This window comes from Microcebus murinus, chromosome 13 (genome assembly GCF_040939455.1).
Source record: "Microcebus murinus isolate Inina chromosome 13, M.murinus_Inina_mat1.0, whole genome shotgun sequence".
Lineage (NCBI taxonomy): Eukaryota > Metazoa > Chordata > Mammalia > Primates > Cheirogaleidae > Microcebus > Microcebus murinus.
The window spans coordinates 64,046,126-64,067,262 of NC_134116.1; the positions used below are offsets into that span (position 1 = coordinate 64,046,126).

General features: G+C 36.8%; 1 protein-coding gene across 6 annotated transcripts in view; it reads left to right on the forward strand.

Annotated features, from left to right (window-relative positions):
• Positions 1-21,137, forward strand: part of CAB39L (calcium binding protein 39 like) — a 111,462-nt gene that overhangs the window by 52,078 nt on the left and 38,247 nt on the right. For all 6 annotated transcript variants that reach the window (XM_076009451.1, XM_076009453.1, XM_076009455.1 and 3 more), the window contains 2 exons: positions 7,199-7,340; positions 10,163-10,327. In XM_076009451.1, the coding sequence (XP_075865566.1) occupies positions 7,230-7,340; positions 10,163-10,327 (276 nt within the window). In that variant the 5' untranslated portion in view covers positions 7,199-7,229. The remainder of the gene's footprint in view (positions 1-7,198; positions 7,341-10,162; positions 10,328-21,137) is intronic.

Sequence of the window (21,137 nt, forward strand, 5' to 3'; positions counted from 1 at the left end):
TTGAAAGTGGAAAAGTACAACAGAGCCAGTGTCAGTCCATTAACATTTGTGTGCTGCCTGGCGTGTTGTCGGCATGAACGCTGAGGACAGGTGATGTATGTGGCCTCAACAGTTTTCAGTGCCTCGGAGGCATTCATTTAGTGACAATCTATTGGACTAACATGGCATGTTCTCCTGTCCCCAGTGCTTGCTTTGCTGAAATATGATGTTCTTAAAACTCTAAGGTAGACTTTATGGAAAAATGACTACTACCACCTCATCCCGAGAAAGCACCATTTTCAGGAGTCTCCTTTACTTTTGTTCCTTAAGCACTTTATCTTTGGCCACGATGGATACTAGGAGTTAAAGACTCAGAATGGTTATAAAACAGTGATGAACAGCATAGAGCCCATGATATATGGCTTGTCTCCTTTCAATACATGGTGCTCTGTTTTACTTCTTCATTTTACAGATAGGACAAATGGCATCCAGACTGGGGCGATAACTTTTGAATCATACAGTGGATTAGTTATCAGTCAAGCCTAGGAGCTTAAGTGTCTTGTGTTTGTATAGTCGATGGTTTTGAGGGCCAGTTGGCTCATTTCTCAATTGAGCAGTGGGGTAAATAATGTGATTGGGATGGGTGCATATGCAGTGACCAGCACAGTCACTCAGAGAGTGAGAAAGGCAGTCTCAAGATTGGGGGAGATGGGGGAGGTGTTCAGTCTGGGAGTGGAGTGGGGCTGGCCATGGTCTGAAGAGAACTGGGGCAAGCAGGAGAGTTCTACCTTAATTTGCAGGACATATGGGGGCTGGAACTACATAATTTGAGAGCGTGGGTTTTGATTCCCCTCAAAATCTAGGTCTCAAAATTAAAGGATAATGACCCTGTGAAAGTTTAGAACATTATTAATCTTATTACAGTAAATAGGTACATGTAAAATATGAAAAATTTTTAAAGGATATTAAGAGGCAATGTACTGTGTTTTATTTCTCCCTGTTATATAATCCCATTGCCCCTCAAATGTTTGCTTTTTCCACTTAATAATAAGCGCCAAAGAATAGGGATTGTTTTTTTCTTATTTGTGGCTCTACCCCTAGTACTTAGCAAGGTGCCTATGCTTAGTACTTACTCAGATTATTTATTTGATGAATAAATGAATGAAACAATAGGCAGATGAAAAGTTGGGAGACAGTGAATCAGAAAGTGCTGGCAAGTCCTGAAAACATTTGTAAATTAACATTGAATTAGCTTGATAAAGTGAGAATCAAGCAGAGCAACAGGTAATGGACAGATGCCATATTGTAATTTGTACTCTATTTTGATGTCAGGGAGTATTTAGTTGAAATTCCTAGTTATATATCTGTCCCTTAGTGTCATAGAACTACATGGAGAAAGAGAACAATTATAGGCATACCTATTCTATTGTATTTTACTTTATTGTGTGTTGCAGATATTGTGTGTTTTTTACAAACTGAAGGTTTGTGGCAACCCTGTGTTAAGCAAGTCTGTCAACACCATTTTTTTCCAGTAATATGTGCTCTCCTAGTCTCTGTGTTCCCCATTTTGGTAATTCTTGCAATATTGTAACCTGTATTATAATGATATCAGTTATGGTGATCTATAATCAGTGATTGTTGTTACTATTATAATTGTTTTGGGGTGCCACAAACCATGCCGTGTAAGACTGAGAACTTAATCAACAACATTGCCTTAAACCAAAGCCTAATTCAAGGCCCTAACTCTCTTCAGTTCTGTGAGTACTGAGAGGTTGATGAGGGTACAGAAGAGAAGTTCAAAGCTAGCAGAGGTTGTTTCATGAGTTTGAAGGAAAGAAGCTATCTCCAGAACGTAACAGTGCAAGGTGAAGCAGCAAAGGCTAAAGGAGAATGTGTTGCAAGTTATCCAGAAGATCTAGCTAAGTTCACTGATGAAGGTGGCTGCACTACACAACAGATTTTCAATGTAGATGAAATGCTTTCTGTTGGAAGAAGATGCCATCTAGGACTTTCATAGCTAGAGAGGAGAAGTCAATGCCGGGCTTCCAACTTCAAAGGAAAGGCTGACTCTTTTGTTAGGGGCTAATGCAGCTGGTGACTTGAAGTTGAAGCCAGTGCTCATTTACGATTCTGAAAATCTTAGGGTCCTGAAGAATTCTGCTAAATCTCACTCTGCCTGTGCTCTATAAATGGAACAACAACGTTTGGGTGGAAGCACATGCATTTACAGAATGGTTTACTGAATATTTTAAGCCCACTGTTGAGGCCTACTGCTCAGAAAAGAAAGATTCCTTTCAAAATATTATTGCTCATTGACAATGGAGATGTACAAGGCGATTAATGTTGCTTTCATGTCTGCTAACACAACATCCATTTTGTAACCCATGTATCAAGGAGTAATTTCAATTTTCAAAGCTTATTATTTAAGAAATTTCATAAGTCTACAGCTACCATAGATAGTAATTCCTGTGATGGATCTGGGCAAAGTAAATTGAAAATCTTCTGGGAAGGATTCACCATCAAGAATATTCACGATTCTTGGAAGGAAGCCAAAATATCAGAATTAACAAGAGTTTTTAAGAAGTAGATTCCTACCCACATGAGTGACTTTGAGGGGTTCAAGACTTCAGTGGAGGAAGTAACTGTAGATGTGGTGGAAATAGCAAGAGAACTAGAATTAGATGTGGAATCTGAAGATGTGATTAAATTGCTGCAATCTCATGACAAATCTTGAATGGATGAGTTGTTTCTTATGGATGTGCAAAGAAAGTGGTTTCTTGAGTTGGAATCTATTCCTGGTGAAGATGCTGTGAACATTGTTGAAATGACAACAAAAGATTTAGAATATATAAACTTAATAAAGCAACAACAGAGTTTGAGAATGTTTTCTCTAATTTTGAAAGAAGTTCTATTGTGAGTAAAATGCTATCAAACATGCTACAGAGAAGTCTTTTGTGAAAGGAAGAATCGATCAATTTGGCAAACTCCATTGTTGTCTTATTTTAAGAAATTGCCATACCCACCATAGTCTTTAGTATCCATCACCCTGATAACTGCTAACTAGCAGCCATCAGCCTTGAGGCAAGACCCTTGACCAGCAAAAAGATTATTGCTTGCTGAAGGCTCAGATGATCATTCCAATGTTTTTAGCAATAAAGTTTTTTGGTTTTTTTTTTTTTTTCAGGTAGAGTCTCACTATTGTCACCCCAGGTAGAGTATAGTGGTGTCTTCATAGCTCACTGTAACCTCAAACTCCTGGGCTCAAGTGATCTTCCTGCCTCAGCCTCCCAAGTAGCTGGGACCACATGCATGTGCTACTACGCCTGGCTAATTTTTTCTATTTTTGGTATAGATAGGCTCTTGCTCTTGCTCAGGCTGGTCTCGAACTCCTGAACTGAAGCAATCCTCCCACTTCTGCCTCTGAGAATGCTACAATTACAGGTGAAGGCACCACACCTGACCTCATACATTGTTTTTTTTAAAAGACATAATACTATTGCACACTGAATAGACTGTAGCATAAACATAAATCTTATATGCACTGGGAAACCAAAAACTTTGTGTGACTTGCTTTATTGTGATATTTGCTTTATCGCAGTGATCTAGAACTAATCCCACAATATCTCCTAGATATACCTGTGCACGGATGCATTGGGCTGCTTATTTAAATTCTGTTTTAATGCTCAATATTGAGTACTAAACATTGAGATAATATATTTATATTTTTAAAAATAATGAAAAAACTGTAAATAATTCAGCCAGACGCGGTGGCTCATGCCTGTAATCTAGCACTCTGAGAGGCTGAGGCAGGTGGATTGCTCAAGGTCAGGAGTTCGAAACCAGCCTGAGCAAGAGTGAGACCCCGTCTCTACTAAAAATAAAAAGAAATTAATTGGCCAACTAAAAATATAGAAAAAATTAGCTGGGAAAGGTGGCACATGCCTGTAGTGCCAGCTATTCGGAAGGCTGAGGCAGGATTGCTTGAACCTAGGAGTCTGAGGTTGCTGTGAGCTAGGCTGACGCCATGGCACTCTAGCCTGAGTGACAGAGTGACTCTGTGTGGGGCGGGGGGAAGTATAATTGACTCAGGGAGTCAGAAATGTCTGGGACATTTAAGATGGAATCATATCTCAACTACTGTTCCTTTAGTGAAATAATTCATTAACTATGTCATGAAACTTCCTGTAATAATAATATTATTTCAAAATATAAAGTACAATTGTACAAGGCCCTGTGCAAGGTGCTCTACATACCTTTAATCCTTGCCACAACCCTAAGAGTGAGATGTTATCATTCCTGTTTACAGATAACAATGTAGAGTCGTAGAGAGGTCACATGTGTGCAGGATCGCCAGGTACTGAGCGCAGATTGCTAGATCTGCCCAACTGTCCCATGACTGTTTCAGCACCCACCCCACCCTCACACTACTGAAACTTTTAAGTACATTATACATTTATTTATGTTTAGGTCTGCTTATTAGAAAAAAGATTATTAAAGAAAAACCTAGGGCATGTTTATAATTTTATTCTTGAGCTTTATAAAGAAATGAGACATAATGTTCTTCCAAAGCTATTTCTCTTTTTTGCACCCTACACCACCCACTGAGAATCACAGTATGATCATCATGTATTTTATCTTCGAATGCTCTGTCGACTTTCAGTGTCAGATACAGAGGCCATTTGAGATGCTGTAATGTGCCTTTCACTGGACTGAGGGTGGGTAAGTTCCCCTCACACATACCCCTCCCACATTGAGGAGTTGGGCTCAATCCCAGGATCCTTATTAAAAACAGGAAATATTTTCAGAATTTTCTGTTTTATTATCAAAATTCACACTAGTAGTTTTGGTTTCTACTTTGTAACACACACACGCACACACACACACACACAATTTCCCATTGGAATTCTTGATCACAAATAATAAATACAGATTTTGTTATTTAGAAGGAATTTATTGGATGGATGTAAGGTAGCTCACAGAAATCCGATGGTACCAGAGTTGGGAAAATAGACAAGAATCTAGGGAGATGAGGGATTTGGAACCATAGCCAAGGTTATACCACTTAAATAGCTGTTTAGGGTGCTGCTATGAACTGGTATATATGTTTATGTATAATAGTCTTTTTTCATTGACTAATTGCATCATTGTTAATAAGAAAAATGTTAAGAAAAATAAAAGTAACCCAAATATTCATCAACAGGATGTTGGTAAAATAAATTATGTATTAATATAATGGGATACAGTATTGTTATAAATAATACTATAGTAGATCTAAACATACACTCATGTAATGATATTCAAGATAGGAAAAGTAGAAGAAAGTTAAAATTACTATCTTTAGTATTATTCCATTTTGTTTTTAGAATGTGTTTATTTTTATATGTATAAAAAAATTCAAAGGCAATAATATATACTAAACTGGCAATGGTTGTCATCTCTGGTGCTTGGGTCATGGGAGTTTTTGATTTTTTTTTTTTTTTTTTTTTTTTTTTTTTATTTTTTTTTTTTTTGAGACAGAGTCTCGCTTTGTTGCCCAGGCTAGAGTGAGTGCCGTGGCGTCAGCCTAGCTCACAGCAACCTCAAACTCCTGGGCTCGAGCGATCCTTCTGCCTCAGCCTCCCAAGTAGCTGGGACTACAGGCATGCGCCACCATGCCCGGCTAATTTTTTTTTTTATATATATATATCAGTTGGCCAATTAATTTCTTTGTATTTATAGTAGAGACGGGGTCTCGCTCTTGCTCAGGCTGGTTTTGAACTCCTGACCTTGAGCAATCCGCCCGCCTCAGCCTCCCAAGAGCTAGGATTACAGGCGTGAGCCACCGCGCCCGGCTAGAGTTTTTGATTTTTTACATCATATTTCTGTGATGTTTGAAATATTTTTGTTAATTAATGTAAAATAATGATTATATCTTTATTAGCTGGAGTCTTCGATCACAGGATTTTTCCCCCCTAATACTTACATTAGGACAATGACAGGCATGTTTGGCTTTCTCTGCTCCATGTAAATAGATGTTCTCAACAACTAGAATTGATACTCCTTTTTTCTACTTTCCTCACCCTCCACCATGGCAGTGAGGATACGAGAGGATTATTCATCAGTGAATATGGCCAACTAAATATCTGAAGAGTAAAGAACTGATTCTAAATAATTTTATATTGCCATTTTGTGATTGCCATTGAGTAGTTAGTGGTATGCTTTTAAATATTGCTTTCCAACAGTATATGAATCCTAAGCCCACTTTTGTTTTACATGTTTTAGTTTATTATTTATTATTGTCATCATTCTCTTTAGTAAAAATATCTACTTTTAAATATTAGCTTATTCTCTAAAAGTATTTCTTTTCCCATTCTTGCATAACCCTTGTATTTCTATTGCAGGAAAAATTTTAAACTTTGAATAAAAACTTTCAGGGAAAGCTTTTACATGTGGCTGGGCATGATGGCTCATGCCTGTAATGTGTAGGTAACATAGTGAGACTCTGTGTCTACAAAAAAAAAAAAAAAAAAAAAAAAATAGGGCCAGATGTGGTGGCTCACAGCTGTAATCCTAGCACTCTGGGAGGCCCAGGTGGGAGGATTGCTCGAGGTCAGGAGTTCGAAACCAGCTTGAGCAAGAGTGAGACCCTGTCTCTACTAAAAGTACAAAGAAATTAATTGGCCAACTAAAAATATAGAAAAAAGTTAGCCAGGCATGGTGGCGCATGCCTGTAGTCCCAGCTACTTGGGAGGCTGAGGCAGAAGGATTGCTTGAGCCCAGGAGTTTGAGGTTGCTGTGAGCTAGGCTGACGCCATGGCACTCTAGCCCGGGCAACAAAGTGAGACTGTGTCTCAAAAAAAAAAAAAAATTAGTCACACATGATGGTATGTACCTGTAGTCCCAGGTACTCGAGAATATGAGGCAGGAGGGTGGCTTCAGCCCAGGAGTTTGAGGTTACAGTAAGCTTTGATTGCACCGCTGTACTCCATCCTGGGTGATATAGTGAGATTCTGTCTCTAAGTAAACAAAAAAACTTTAAAATTAAAATAAATTTTGTTTATATATAAACTTAAATAAATTTTTTTGGCATAAAACTTGAAACTCATTTTAGTTCTATCACTTTTAATGTTTCAAATTACTGAATTGATGTTATTAAAAACTTATGACATTTTGTTGTAACATTTTAAGCATGCTACGAGTTAAAGTTATGGTTTTTTTTGGCTTATTTGTTTGCTTTTAGCATTCCATATTGGAAGAAGAGCTTTCTCTACATGAAAAAAATGCCTTTGTTTAGTAAATCACACAAAAATCCAGCAGAAATTGTGAAAATTCTGAAAGACAACCTGGCCATTTTGGAAAAGCAAGACAAAAAGACAGACAAGGTATGAGCTAAAACAATAACATTATTATTAAAGTACATGTATTCCAAGAGCAAAACCTAATAAAAAGCTTAATGAAGCTTAATGAAGAATCCCACATGTAGTCTGTAATATGCTCATAGGGTCCCTGTAAATATAATTAAATTGATTTCAGTTTTTTTGTAACTGATAATTATTTTGTCTGTAGTCTTGAACTCATGATTCACTATCTAGATAGAGCCTCTGACCAACTGTGGATCCTTATAGACTACAGAGCTTAAAGATCTAAGAGGATATATACTGGTATATAATGTCACACTGACATGAAAGGTAAAAATATCCTTTTATTTAAAGATTGACTGATAGTTTCTACTATAGGGCAACATTATTTTCACATTGTTTTAAGGTGCAATAAGTTAGACTTCCTCATAGGTAGGACCTTTTAGTATTTTGGTTATTCCTTTGAAGGGATGTTGAATCTTACATGCTCAGTTTCTCTCTAAAGTGACTAGTTTATGGCAAGATTCAAGATATCTATAAAATAAATACCCTTGAATTCATAATATTGTTCTGTCCCAGTATATGATACAGTCTTAGATTCTATAAAGGATGTAGAAATACCTTATTTTACACTGTAGTGTACCTTGTAATATTGAGCCAAATATTGGCCTAAATAGAAAGAAAAAAATGATCTTCACAAAAGAGTAAATCTAAATGGCGAAAGAGAAAAAAGAAAAAAACGTTTACTCATTTTCATTAGTAATTAGGAAAAGGCCAATCAAAACCACAGTGAATTTACATTGCACATCTACTGTCTGGGCTAATATGAGAAGATCTGATCATAAGTGTTGACAAGGATGTAGAGCCATGAGAACTTTCACTGTGAGTGATAAAGTATACATTCATGTAAGTGATTTGGAAACCAGGAGTTTAGTAATATCTGTGAAATATGAAGATGAGCATGTGCTAATATCCTGTAGTACCAGCTTCTAGGTATAAACTCTAAGGATATTCTTGCACACACATGCATCAGGAAAAATGTACAAGAATGTTCACACTATTGTTGGTCACAAAAACTCTTCAATGGAAACAAATCGTCTGTGAACAGTAGACCCGATAAAGAAGTTGTGGTACAGCCATATAGTATAGAATACTGTAGAGTGATGAAAAAACTGCTGCATGCAGCAGCATAGAGAAATCTCACAAATATAATGTTGAATGAAAGAAGCATATCATGAAAAGGGTACATGTACTAGTCTATAAAGAAATCAATGGAACTAAGCTATTTTGTTTCAGGATGCATGCATAGGTAAGAAAACTATAAAGAAAAATAAAGAAATGATTGTCACAAAAGACAAAGTATATGGAAAAGGGGCATCCAGGTGATTTCTGGGGTGCTGAAAATGTTCTGTGTTTTGACCTGGGTGATGGTCACAAAAATGTTTACTCTGTATGTATGTTTAAATCATTCTTCTGTGAATATATCTCACAATTTAAGAAGCCACCAGTTGGCCAGGTGCGGTGGCTCACGTCTGTAATCCTAGCACTCTGGGAGGCCAAGGCAGGAGGATTGCTTGAACTCAGGAGTTCGAGACCAGCCTGAGCAAGAGTGAGACTCTGTGTCTACTATAAATAGAAAGAAATTAGCCAAACAACTAAAAATAGAAAAAAATTAGCATCCGAGCATGGTGGCGCATGCCTGTAGTCCCAGCTACTTGGGAGGGAGGCTGAGGCAGGAGGATTGCTTGAGCCCAGGAGTTTGAGGTTGCTGTGAGCTAGGCTGATGCCATGGCACTCTAGCCCAGGCAACAGTGTGAGACTCTGTCTCAAAAAAAAAAGCCATCAGTCTTTAATAAATTAAGGATTAATCAATTCAGTCAGACCATAAAAATATCTGGAAAATTGTTTTTTAAAAGTAGCATCATGCCACTATGAGTTATTTTTATGTAATTTGAGTTACTCTACTCATTCTCTTCTTCATCTATAATAATTTCAGTACTATACTTGAAAGTAATAAAACTACATTTCTTTTAAAACAGTCAGAAAATTAAACTGTTAACTAAATTAATCTGCTCTCCTTTCCCACCTGTTTTAGTTTAAATTTTTTAATTAAGATATAATTCAGATTATAATTTACTATTTAAAGTGTACAATTAAATGATTTTTTGTATATTCACAAGGTTGTGCAACCATCACCACTATCTAATTCTAGAATATTTTCATCACCCCAAGAAGAAACCCTGTAGCTGTTAGTAATCATTCTTCATTTCTCCCTCCCCCAGGGCCTAACACCTACTAATCTACTTTCTACCTCTAGACATTGCCTATCATTCTTTAAAATACAGCGAATTTTTTAAAGTTTCATAGATAGCAGTGATTATGTATGAAGAATAAGTGGATTGACAAAGCTTATGGGTTTTGACAACTTATAATTTTATATCTGGTCCGTTAAAAAATCAGAAGAGTAAGGATTTGTTGAAAAACCATAACACAATGCTTTAAGTAAAGATTAGTAGCTATCGATAAATCTTCAAACTGGAGTCAATTTAATTTTCAAGAGTAAAATTTGTATTTAGTTACTAGCAAATTAGACTATGAGTATGGTTTAGAACAATATTATTTCAATTATGTTGACTAAGTAGAAATACTAGACATCTTTTTTATATAAATAAGTTTTAGTAACATGTTCCAAAATAAAAAAGCAATGCCTAGTAGTTTTTTTGTTTGATAACTGTGCAATGGTCTTTGACTGTAAATAAAAGGGTCCAAAAAGTAGTTTTGTTTGTTTGTCTGTGGCCTGAAAATTTTTATTGTTTTTAACTATTAGCATACTTTTTGGTCACTAGGCATCAGAAGAAGTGTCGAAATCACTGCAAGCAATGAAAGAAATTCTGTGTGGTACAAATGACAAGGAACCCCCCACAGAAGCAGTAGCTCAGCTGGCACAAGAACTCTACAATAGTGGGCTGCTGGTGACACTGATAGCTGACCTGCAGCTGATAGACTTTGAGGTAAACTATTTGTAAAAGGATCACAGTTCTGCTTTTTAATTTTAATATAATGACTGTCAATATTTGACTTTTTTTTATTATTGCTGTCCATAGATTATTTGAAAATTTATTCTAAAACTTCTATAATCACTTTAATTATAAAAAAAGCAAAAAGGTAAACTATAGTTAAGTTTTGTGCAGCTAAGGGGCAAGATTAATGGCCAATAAACATAATAATAGATAACATTTATTGTATGCTTGTTCTATTCCAGGTACAGTTTCAGGCTTTCAGCTCATTTAATTTTTAAAACTACCTTTCTGGCTAATACTGTATTATCATATTATAGAGGAAGAATCCACCGTTCAAAGATACTAAGTAATTTGCCTACAGTCACTCAGTTACTAAGAGCTTAACCTGAGATTCAAATTTAGGTGGTATTTACCAAGCCAGTTCTTTTAATTAAAATATTATGCCAATGATTTAGAAAGTTTGTTAAAAGCTAGTAATGTAATATCATTATCTAAATTTGGAAGCAATTATATCTAATTTATCTAAATAACAAATTAACTAAATAAAACAAAAACTTAGAAATATAAATAAGCATTTTATTTCCTATTGTGCATCTAACTTAGAATAGTGATTTTTTTTTCAGTGAAAAATGTGTACATAAGGCAAGTTTGGGCATTGACTGTGGAGGTGCTGAAAGTCCTGGTTTTGCTTTGTTGCTTTGTTCCTACCATAGTACTTTTGGAAGGTTCAGGTCAGTGCTTGGGTCTCCATTAATTCTCAGAGATAGAAGAGATATGCAGATTTCTAAAGTGAATAGCTTTTAGTTTTGTTCACTGAACAAGTGGAAAGAAAACTAATTACAGTGATTAGGCCAAGATAAGGTCAGGGCTTTGGGGAATCTGTGGATATACTAGCCCACAGCTCTCTGGGCAGATTCAATGGGGGAAGATTTTTGGCAAACAGAGCTGAGAAGGAGGAATGCAGAGCCAGGCTGCTCAGGAGATAATGCAGTCAGGTGTGTTGGCTAGAAGCAAGACTGAGTGAGGCACTCCCAGGGCCCAGACTTCAACTCTCCTTTCTTTCAGATACAACTGTCTGGCCTTTTCTTTGCCCGCTCCCTTATTCAGTCCTTCTGTCTGCCTTTGACATTTTCTGACCCATAATCTCTTTTTTCTTTTTCCTCTTGCTTGCCTTGTTTGTTCTCCCTCCCCATCTTAGGTCCCATCTCCTTTTTAAACTTAGTCTCTATGTGGAATTAAAATATAGTTTTTTTACTTTTTTAAAAATTTAGTTTAAAATGAGATATTATGAACATTTGTAGATGCTATGGCAGAGTAGAGAAACCCTTGACTTGGAATTAGAGTTGTTTAGAGTCCCAGCTCTGCTATTCGGTAGTCAATAACTTAACCTCTTTGAACCTTTTTCTCATCTATAAAATAGGGATAATATGAACTTACAGCATTGTTTTAAATATCAGACTAAATAAAAAAATATATACATATATATATTATGTTACATAAGAACACTAAATACAAATGCAAACTACATACAAATGTCAAGTAGTAGTACTTTCGTTTTCTCTCTAAAGAACTAAAGTTAAATACAAGCTGGATTCTTTTGTTATAACCCTTGATTTTTTTTTTTAAAGTTTTAGATACAGTTGGTCAGTGACCATAAATAGGAAAATGATTCCCTACTCTCAGATTACAGTATTATATTTGTATAATACTATAATACTAGTTTACTATCGTTTTGCTCATTTCTCTGAGAACAGCAGCATATTAAACTATTGTCATCATTAATTCATAAATTCACTTGATTTAGTTTATGAGATTAGCCCAATTTGCAGTTGAGTTCTGGAAGGAGTATGACTTAGGATGGTTATGATTTGAAGAATGAATCAGGGATGAATGTGGTCCATTATAGTAACCTGGAGAAGCCTTAAACAGCCACAGAACATCATGGGTTCTTAGTGCTCTCCAAGAATTGAGGACAGAGGGAGGAGTACACCAAAGGAAAACTGTTAGTACCTCACAACTTTAATTAGCATCAGCTTAGATTACAGAAATGGAACAGTAAGAAACAGTTATGCAAGTTTCCCTTCTTTTATGTGATATACTGAACATAAATGAAAAATTCAGATAGGAAGTTCATTTAAAAATTATTTTGGAATTAAGACATTTGGTTGCCAAAAAATCAACTTATATATTATCAAATAAACTTTTATTCTCTAGAATCCTTTGGGAACAGAAGTAAGAAGTATCTCTCTGGATATCTGAATTTTCCATATAGCTGAAGATTAAGTCTTCAAATGCAGAGAGTTAAATTGATTATTTCTGTGGATTACTTTACTTTTTAAAATAAAATGTGTTATATACTTATCTCCCCTCCAGAATAATATAATAGATATAATAAATTTTTACAGATGACTCAAAACTATCATCATAAAGATCTGTCATTGTGATAATAAAACAGCAGGTAGTTCTTAACTTTGTTTATTCAGTTGATATAACACAATGCCTAGAACATAATTATAAATGAATGTGATACTCAGTAGATGCAGTTGTCCTCAAGTTCATAGTAAATAAACACTTCTTGGTTGAATGAATGAATGAATGTATGAATGAAAAGCACTTAAAATTAGGACAGTTCACTTTCAAGCCCTCTACCAACTGCATACAGTATTTTCAGGAAGGAGGCGGCATTATTGGCGTGAGTAGCCTACTTACAGAAATGTACGGTGTATCTCTGTGAACTGCAGGCATGGATGATCAGCCTGCAGGCAGCAACTCTCCTTCTCAAGCCTAAAGCATCCGTATAAACTTGTGGCAGCTTGAGAAAATTCCTCCTGACTTCAAAACTTGTTCTAAGCACACAGAACCCTCACCCCCTTGTCCTTTGTTTGGTAGGTAGCACTGGGACAGCCCTTTTAGTATTACCTTGAGTACTAGGACTGTGTTTACCACACCTAGTGGCATGTTAATTAGTTGGTTGGTTGAATGAATTGAAGAATGAGAATGGGAGGTCAAAACAGAGATAAAGGAATTGGACCAAAAGAAAGTGTCCTGAGACATATTAGTAAGCCATTTTTCTTGAGGACTTAGTAAATTGTTTAGAAGATAATTAAAACTTCTTTGAATGATGATCATATCATTTTAGTGAGTGAATGTTGCCTCTCATGTTGCTTCTTCGAAGAGTAGTACAACAGTCATTTGACTGTAAACTTTCTGGTATGTTTTCATAACAGGAAAGAAAAATTATTATTTTAGGGATGGGCTGCAGCTACTGCCAGATAACCTAGGGGGATGGCACATTCCTTAGAGAGAAAAAAAGTAAACTTTTGTTTAGAAGACACTTTGACAGGCGTTTTTGTTAGTTTGAAAGGTTAAAGTCTCTAGGCAGTGTCTAGAAGCAAAAGACTGAAAGAAAAGAGCTTAGATTCCCCACCCAGAGTGAAGTGACAGAAATGTACGAAATGCCCTTTGGCTAAGGTTGATTAGTAGTGGGACAAAGAAGGAAGACAGGAGAAAGGTTTGGAGTGAGGGAAAGAGAGGTCCCCAGAACCATGACAAAAGTAAGGTGTTTTTGAAGAAAGATGACCAGGAAGACTGAGGGACCTTTAATAATGGTGATCCGTAGATGTCAATTTGAAGTTGTTTCTGCACTGTACTATAATTACCCTGTAAGGTTAGCTTTAAACCTTTGATAAAGGAACTACATGCTAATAATATATATTGAGTGAAGGAGATGGGGTGGTTTTCTACCTTGGGGTAAACAGGGTGTTGAGAAAGTAACCAGTTGCAGGAGGCAAGACAAAGAACAGCCTTTGAAAGGAGCTGGGAGCAGGGATTCGGAACCCAGAGCTGACCAAGCTGGTGATGGTGGGCAAGGGCGGTGACTTACACTGGGTGGCAGGGAGTATCTTGGGAATCTGTGCGACAAACCTGTTTCTCCTTCAGGAATCCAGAGGAAATGGCCCATAAGGGTGGGGACGATCCTGGAGGGTCTGGCTATCATGTGGATAATGGCTAGTTAGGATGTAGACCTTTGAATTAAAAAAAAAAAAACAACTCATTACTCAGCCATAAATTTTTATCTAATCCTTTAAGCCTTAAAATTGCTGACAGAAAAGAACTGTTTCTGCACATTATTATGAGGTTTAAAAAAATGACCTGTGGCTGAGATCGCAAGGCTTCTGATTTTGTGGGCTCAGGATCAAACTCAGTGCTGTGGTTTGGCCACTATTCAAGACACAGCTTCAGACTCTTTGATGTTTTGAAACACAATGTGATAAGGGATCAAAGGATGAAAAATGTATTGCACATAAGAGTTGATGCCTTCATTGTTTTAAAGGCAGGTGTACCTTGCAAAACTAGGGTGGATGCAAAGTCATCTGTTCAGGCTGAATAACAGAACAGCTCAAAGAAGCAGAGAACTTTCTACTGTGATAACTTAATCTCTGATAATTATTTCTTGCTACTTTAAAAAAAATCAGCAAAACAAACACTGCAGGATCAGCTTTTCAGTAAGCCATATAATATCATAAGTTTTTGAAAATATTAATGCTCTAAAAATCTTTTTCTGTTTCCTGGCCCTGATTAAAGTGATCCTTTACTTTTGGTTTTATTACTGTAAAAATAAGACAGAAATCATAAAGCCTTAAAATACAAGCTTTGTATTTCATGTATTCAGCAATTTGAAATGTTTACTATATGTGCAGGGCATTGATTCTATTTGGTTGTTTATGTATTCTCTGTCCATCATTAGACAAATTAAAGAATTTACAGTCTCAGATATGAAATACTATATCATAATAAATGGAATTTTATGTTATTGTTATCCCATTGCCTTCTTAAAATTAATGAATATAAACTTTAGAAGCCTTTATCCTATAAAGGTATATAATATGTGGATGATTAAAAATGGTATTTGACATCAGCCTCTTAATCAGAAGTGAAACCTATTAATGATTTGCAATAAAATTAAGACAATTACCATTTTAGTTTGTACCATACTTTTTAAGGAATGTAATCTGCCGTAGGATAAAGACTGCCCGTGCCATGTGTAATGTATGAAATGTTTCGTCTGCCCAGTCCCTTTGCTCTCTGGGGAATGCTCCCTCCTTCCCCATCCTCGTGGTTACAGTGGGAACAACCATTTTGGGCAACATGACACCCTGTGCAACACAGAGCTGATTGGCCTGCCCACGGACAGCTGACTAAGGCAGGGCCAGAATGTTTCTGCAAGAATTCTGTAACTAGAACTGAGACACAACCCCACTGTCTAGCCAGGAGCCAAAGATGTTAAGTGTAGTTTTCCCTTCAGTGGCCATGTTTCCTACCATGTGGACTAAAGAAGCAGAAGATGCCAGCCTGCAGTGAAGACAGAAGAGTAAAATGGGGGAAGGGGAAGCGAGCCGCCTCCCTGATGGAATTCACGTAATATGTAAATTTAATTAAACATTTTTGAGAAGAGGTAATTCTGAGCTAGCCTGTGCTTGGGTTCCCTACATCTTTCCCAACATCTATAAATTTGATATTTTAGTTTAATTTGAATTTGAGTCCCCAGCAATAGACTACTGTGCCTATCTAAATCTGCTACTGAAATTCAGCACAAAGATTTGTCTCTATCCACCTCCACTCCTCCCCCCCAGCATGCATGCACACACACGCATCAGTAAGAATAGAGAGGTCCATTACGTCAATGGCTACAATTTTCATTTTTATTTTTTTTTTTTTTTGAGACAGAGTCTAACTTTGTTGCCCAGGCTAGAGTGAGTGCCGTGGCGTCAGCCTGGCTCACAGCAACCTCAATCTCCTGGCTCAAGCAATCCTACTGCCTCAGCCTCCCGAGTAGCTGGGACTACAGGCATGCACCACCATGCCCGGCTAATTTTTTGTATATATATTTTTAGTTGGTCAATTAATTTATTTCTATTTTTGGTAGAGACAGGGTCTCTCTCAGGCTGGTTTTGAACTCCTGACCTCAAGCAATCCCCCGCCTCGGCCTCCCAAAGTGCTAGGATTACAGGCGTGAGCCACCACGCCCGGCCTATTTTCATTTTTAAATTAAACTATATTTATAAACAGTAACTTATATTCATGGTTCAGTAATGAAGGATAGTTCCATCACCCCCCAAAATTCTTCCATGCCTTTGTAATCAGCTCTTTTTTCTTCTCCCAGCTTCTGGCAACCACTGATCAGTTTTCTGTCACTGTATTTTTGCTTTTGCAAAAAGATCAGATAAGCAGACTCATATATATGTAACCTTTTGAATATGGCTTCTTTCGCTTAGCATAACACATTTGAGATTCATCCATGTTGTTGTCATATATCAGGAGTTTGTTCCTTTTTATTGCTGAGTAGTGGTCCACAGATCATTTATCCATTCCCCGCTAGAGGGATGTTTGGCTTATTTCCAGTTTTTAGCACTTAGAAATAAAGCCATTATAACCATTTGTGCGTAGATTTTTTTTGTGTGTAATATAGGTTTTCATTTCACTTGGATAAATACCTACTGGGAGTAGGATTGTTGGGTGATGTTGACTTTTTTGTCTTGTTTTATTGTCTTATTTTAGCCATCCTAATAACTATTAGTGATATCTCATTGTGGTGGGGTTTTTTTTGTTCTGTTTTGGTTTTGAGACAGAATCTTGCTTTGTCGCCCTGGGTAGAGTGCATGGTGTCATTGTAGCTCAATGCAACTTCAAACTCCTGGGCTCAAGCAATCCTCCAACCTCAGCCTCCTGAGTAGCTGGGACTACAGGCATGCATCACCACACCCAGCTAATTTTTCTACTTTTAGTAGAGACTGGGTCTCCCTCTTGCTCAGGCTGGTCTCAGGCTCAAGTGTTCCTCCTGCCTTCGCCTCCCAGAGTGCTAGGATTACAGGCATGCGCCACTGCACAGGCCTCATTGTGGTTTTAATTTGCATTTCCCTAATGATTAATGATGTTGAACATCTTTTTATATGCTTATTTGCTACCCTATCTCTTCTTTTATGAAGTGTCTATTAAGATCTTTTGTCCCTTTTTTATTTGGTTGTTGAATTTTGAGAATTCTTTATATATACTCTGTATACAAGTCAATGGTTTCTATTTTAAACTGTGTGTTTTTCTAATTTCTGCCCTCTTTTTTCTCACTTGCCTTTTCTCATCTATGCTATCAGTAAGGGATGCTTTTTATCAACAGTTACTTCTGATTGCTGTGACTGCTGTTCACCACCCCTTTCTTCTCTCCTTTTCTCTTTTCTTGTTTGATTTTAGTTGGCACTTCCATATATATCATTCATTCATTCATCTAGCAAATAGTTGTTGAGCATCTCATGTTTCAGCTGACCTTTTTTGAATTTGCCAGCAAACCCAAGTGCTTCGTCAGGTTTGAGATCTGTTCAGTTACATTATATGTCATCTTAGAATTGCCAGCTAATTTTTGGTCATTTCTGGATGTTGCTTCTTTATTATCAAAAATGTTTTGAGGGTTTTCCCCTCTTTTTTTCTGACCACTTCTAGGTCCGAGCTTGAGATCTGGAAGCCTGAGGGTTGAAGAAGACTGGTTTTGACGTAGTTAAGGTTTCTCTCTAGTTAGATTTAGTGTGATGAATGGACAGCTACAAAGATTACATATAACAGAGATCATCATTCACCATCTTGTAACCTGTTTCAGTTTTCTCTAATCTTTTCCATTCTAATCCTTTCCTCTGCTTTGAGAAGCAGACCCTGGTAGCAGAACTTGTTTTTATTTATCCACAGGGGGCTTCCTTTGCCTTTGCACACATTTGCTAATGAACCAGAAGAATGTTTTCCTCTGTGTAAAAGTTGGATAGAGTTCTGTGGAGCTTCATTTCTACTCTTCACTGGAATGCTGTATAGAAATGTTCTTGTGGCATTTTACTGGGAAGTATGAAAAACACGCTCTTATGACATTTCAAAGAGGGTTGAAATTTATTCTGCAATGTTACACTGTAGAGTCTAGAAAGGTTTGAACAAAACAGATGATTTCTTTCATTTTAAAATTCATTTTTATAATTACACTCATTTATACAATATATATATAGTCTTTAACATCTGTATAAATAAAATATATTCAGTATGAACATTTTTAGTTTTTTAAAATTATGAGAGCAACTGATTCTGAAGTATCCCTTTAAATTGAAGATTTGCTTCCTAATTTTTTACTAAAATTTGGAGTTTAGTATAGTGCTTTTTTCTTTTTTTCAATTTTTACTTTTAATTATTATGGATACATAATAGTTATACATATTTATAAGATAGATATGATATTTTGATACCAGTATAAAATGTATAATGATCAAATCAGTGTGATTGGGTATCCGTCACCTCAAGCATTTAACATTTCTTTTGTGTTTTTTTTCTTAAAGGGAAATATAATTTTCTTTCCTATGTACCTGTTGTTTCTATGTACCTGTCTCCTCTGCCCCTAAATCCTCCTTTTTTCCTCCTTGATTCCCTCTTTTCTTTCTTGTCTACCCTCTCCTTCTCTTCCTCTCGCTTCCTCCCTTATTTCCACCCTTCATTATATTTCCCTCCATGGAATAAAGTGAAAACCATGGATTTAATCGTCCATGGTTTTTCTTAAATTTAATCGTCACCAACATTTTGATGTTCCAATTTCTTATTTATACCTGTTAGATATACCATAATTTATTTAACTATGCCCAGTCCTAGACATATTGATTGTAAAAAACTAGCCTGTTTATTTTGAAATAACTGTTGATTGGCATTCAGTTATAAGAAGTAATACAGAGAGCCCAAGTACCTTACCCAATTTCCCCAATGGCAATATCTTGCAAAACTATACAATAATAACACAACCAGGATATTGACACTGATAAGGTCAGAATATAAAAAATTTCCACCACCAGAGGGATACCTCCTGTTACCCTTTTATGGCCACACCCACCTCTCTCACCCCCTGTCACCACCCCATCCCTGACTTCTGGCAAGCACTAGTCTGTTCTCCATTCCTATAATTTTGTCATTTCAGGAATGTTGTATAAATAGAACTATACAATATGTAACCTTTGGAACTGGCTTTTTTTTTTTTTTTTTTTTTTTTTTTTTTTTTGAGACAGAGTCTTGCTTTGTTGCCCAGGCTAGAGTGAGTGCCGTGGCGTCAGCCTAGCTCACAGCAACCTCACACTCCTGGGCTCAAGCGATCCTTCTGTCTCAGCCTCCCGAGTAGCTGGGACTACAGGCATGAGCCACCACGCCTGGCTAATTTTTTCTATATATATTAGTTGGCCAATTAGTTTCTTTCTATTTATAGTAGAGACGGGGTCTTGCTCTTGCTCAGGCTGGTTTCGAACTCCCGACCTCGAGCAATCCGCCCGCCTCGGCCTCCCAGAGAGCTAGGATTACAGGCGTGAGCCACCGCGCCCGGCCGGAACTGGCTTTTTTTCACTCAGCATAATTCCTCAAGATTCCTATAATTGGTTGTGTGTATCAATAGCTTGTTCCTTTTTATTGCTGAGTAGTAGTCCTTGGTGCAGATGTACCCAGTTTGTTAACCATTTACCTGTTGAAGGATTTCTGGGTTATTTCCAGCTTTTTGCTGGAAATAACATTTATGGCCAGGTTTTTGAATGACCATGGAGTTTTACTTCTCTGCAATAGATGTCAAGAGTCCAATTGCTGTTGTGGTTACCTGTATGTTTAGTTCTTTAAGAAACTGCTCAAGTGTTTTCCCGATGAGCTATACTGTTTTACATTTTTCCCATGATGTCTGAGTACAGTTTCTCTTCATTCTTGCCAGCATTTGATGTTGTTGCTATTTTTAAAATTTTACCATTCCGATAACTATGTAGTACTAACTCATTATGGTTTCCATTTGCACATCCCTCATGGCTAATGACGTTAAACATCTTTTTTGTGCCAGTTGCCATCTGTATATCCTCTTTGGTGAAAAGTCTCTTCATGTCTCTTGCCCATTTCCTAATTGGATTATTTTTTATACTATTAAGTTTTGAGAGTTTTTTTCCCACATATATTCTAGATATCAGTCTTTTGTTACATATGTGGCTTGCAGTATTATCTCCCAGTCTGTAGTTTGCCTTTTCATCCTGTTAACAGGATCTTTTGGAGAGTGAAAGTTTTGTATCTTTATGAAGTCCAATTTTTCAGTTGTTCTTTTGTCAAGTCTAAAAACTTTTTGCCCTGCCCTAGATCCTTAAATGTTTCTCCTGTTTTTTCCTAAAAGTCTTATAGTTTTATGTTTCAAGTCCATGATTCATTCTGAGCTAATTTTTATAAGGTGAATGATTTTCTTCCAAATATTTTTCCCGTATATTACTACTCTTAATAGATACTTAGTTCATTTTTATATGACTAGTAGTTTTAAGATGCAGTAACTAATTGAATAATCTTATTGGTCTTCATCTGGGGTCTTAGTTCTTTCAATGTCCCTTTAGTATTAAAAAAGTGTCAAATTAATAAATAAAAGGGATCAATGGCTCGTGTTTGTGATAAAGGATATATGGTTGGCTATGGCTCCAAGGTAATGAATCAGTTCAATAGTTATTTACTGAGTGCCTACTATATTCTGGGCCCTAATATGGGCATTGACATATGACCTGTCTCCTTGAGAGCTAACAGTGCAAGGAGGAGTTGAGAGACAAAGCCATTCATTTCGATGGACTGTGTTGAGTGTTGGGAGTCAGTTCAGTATGATGGCGAAGAACCCGTCTTACTGGGTTCTTCACCTGGATTCATTCACCTTCATTCTGAATTCCATCAACTTGGGTTGAAGTCCTGGCTCTCCCACCTGCCATCTGGGTAAGGCAACCTCACTAGTCCTTAATTT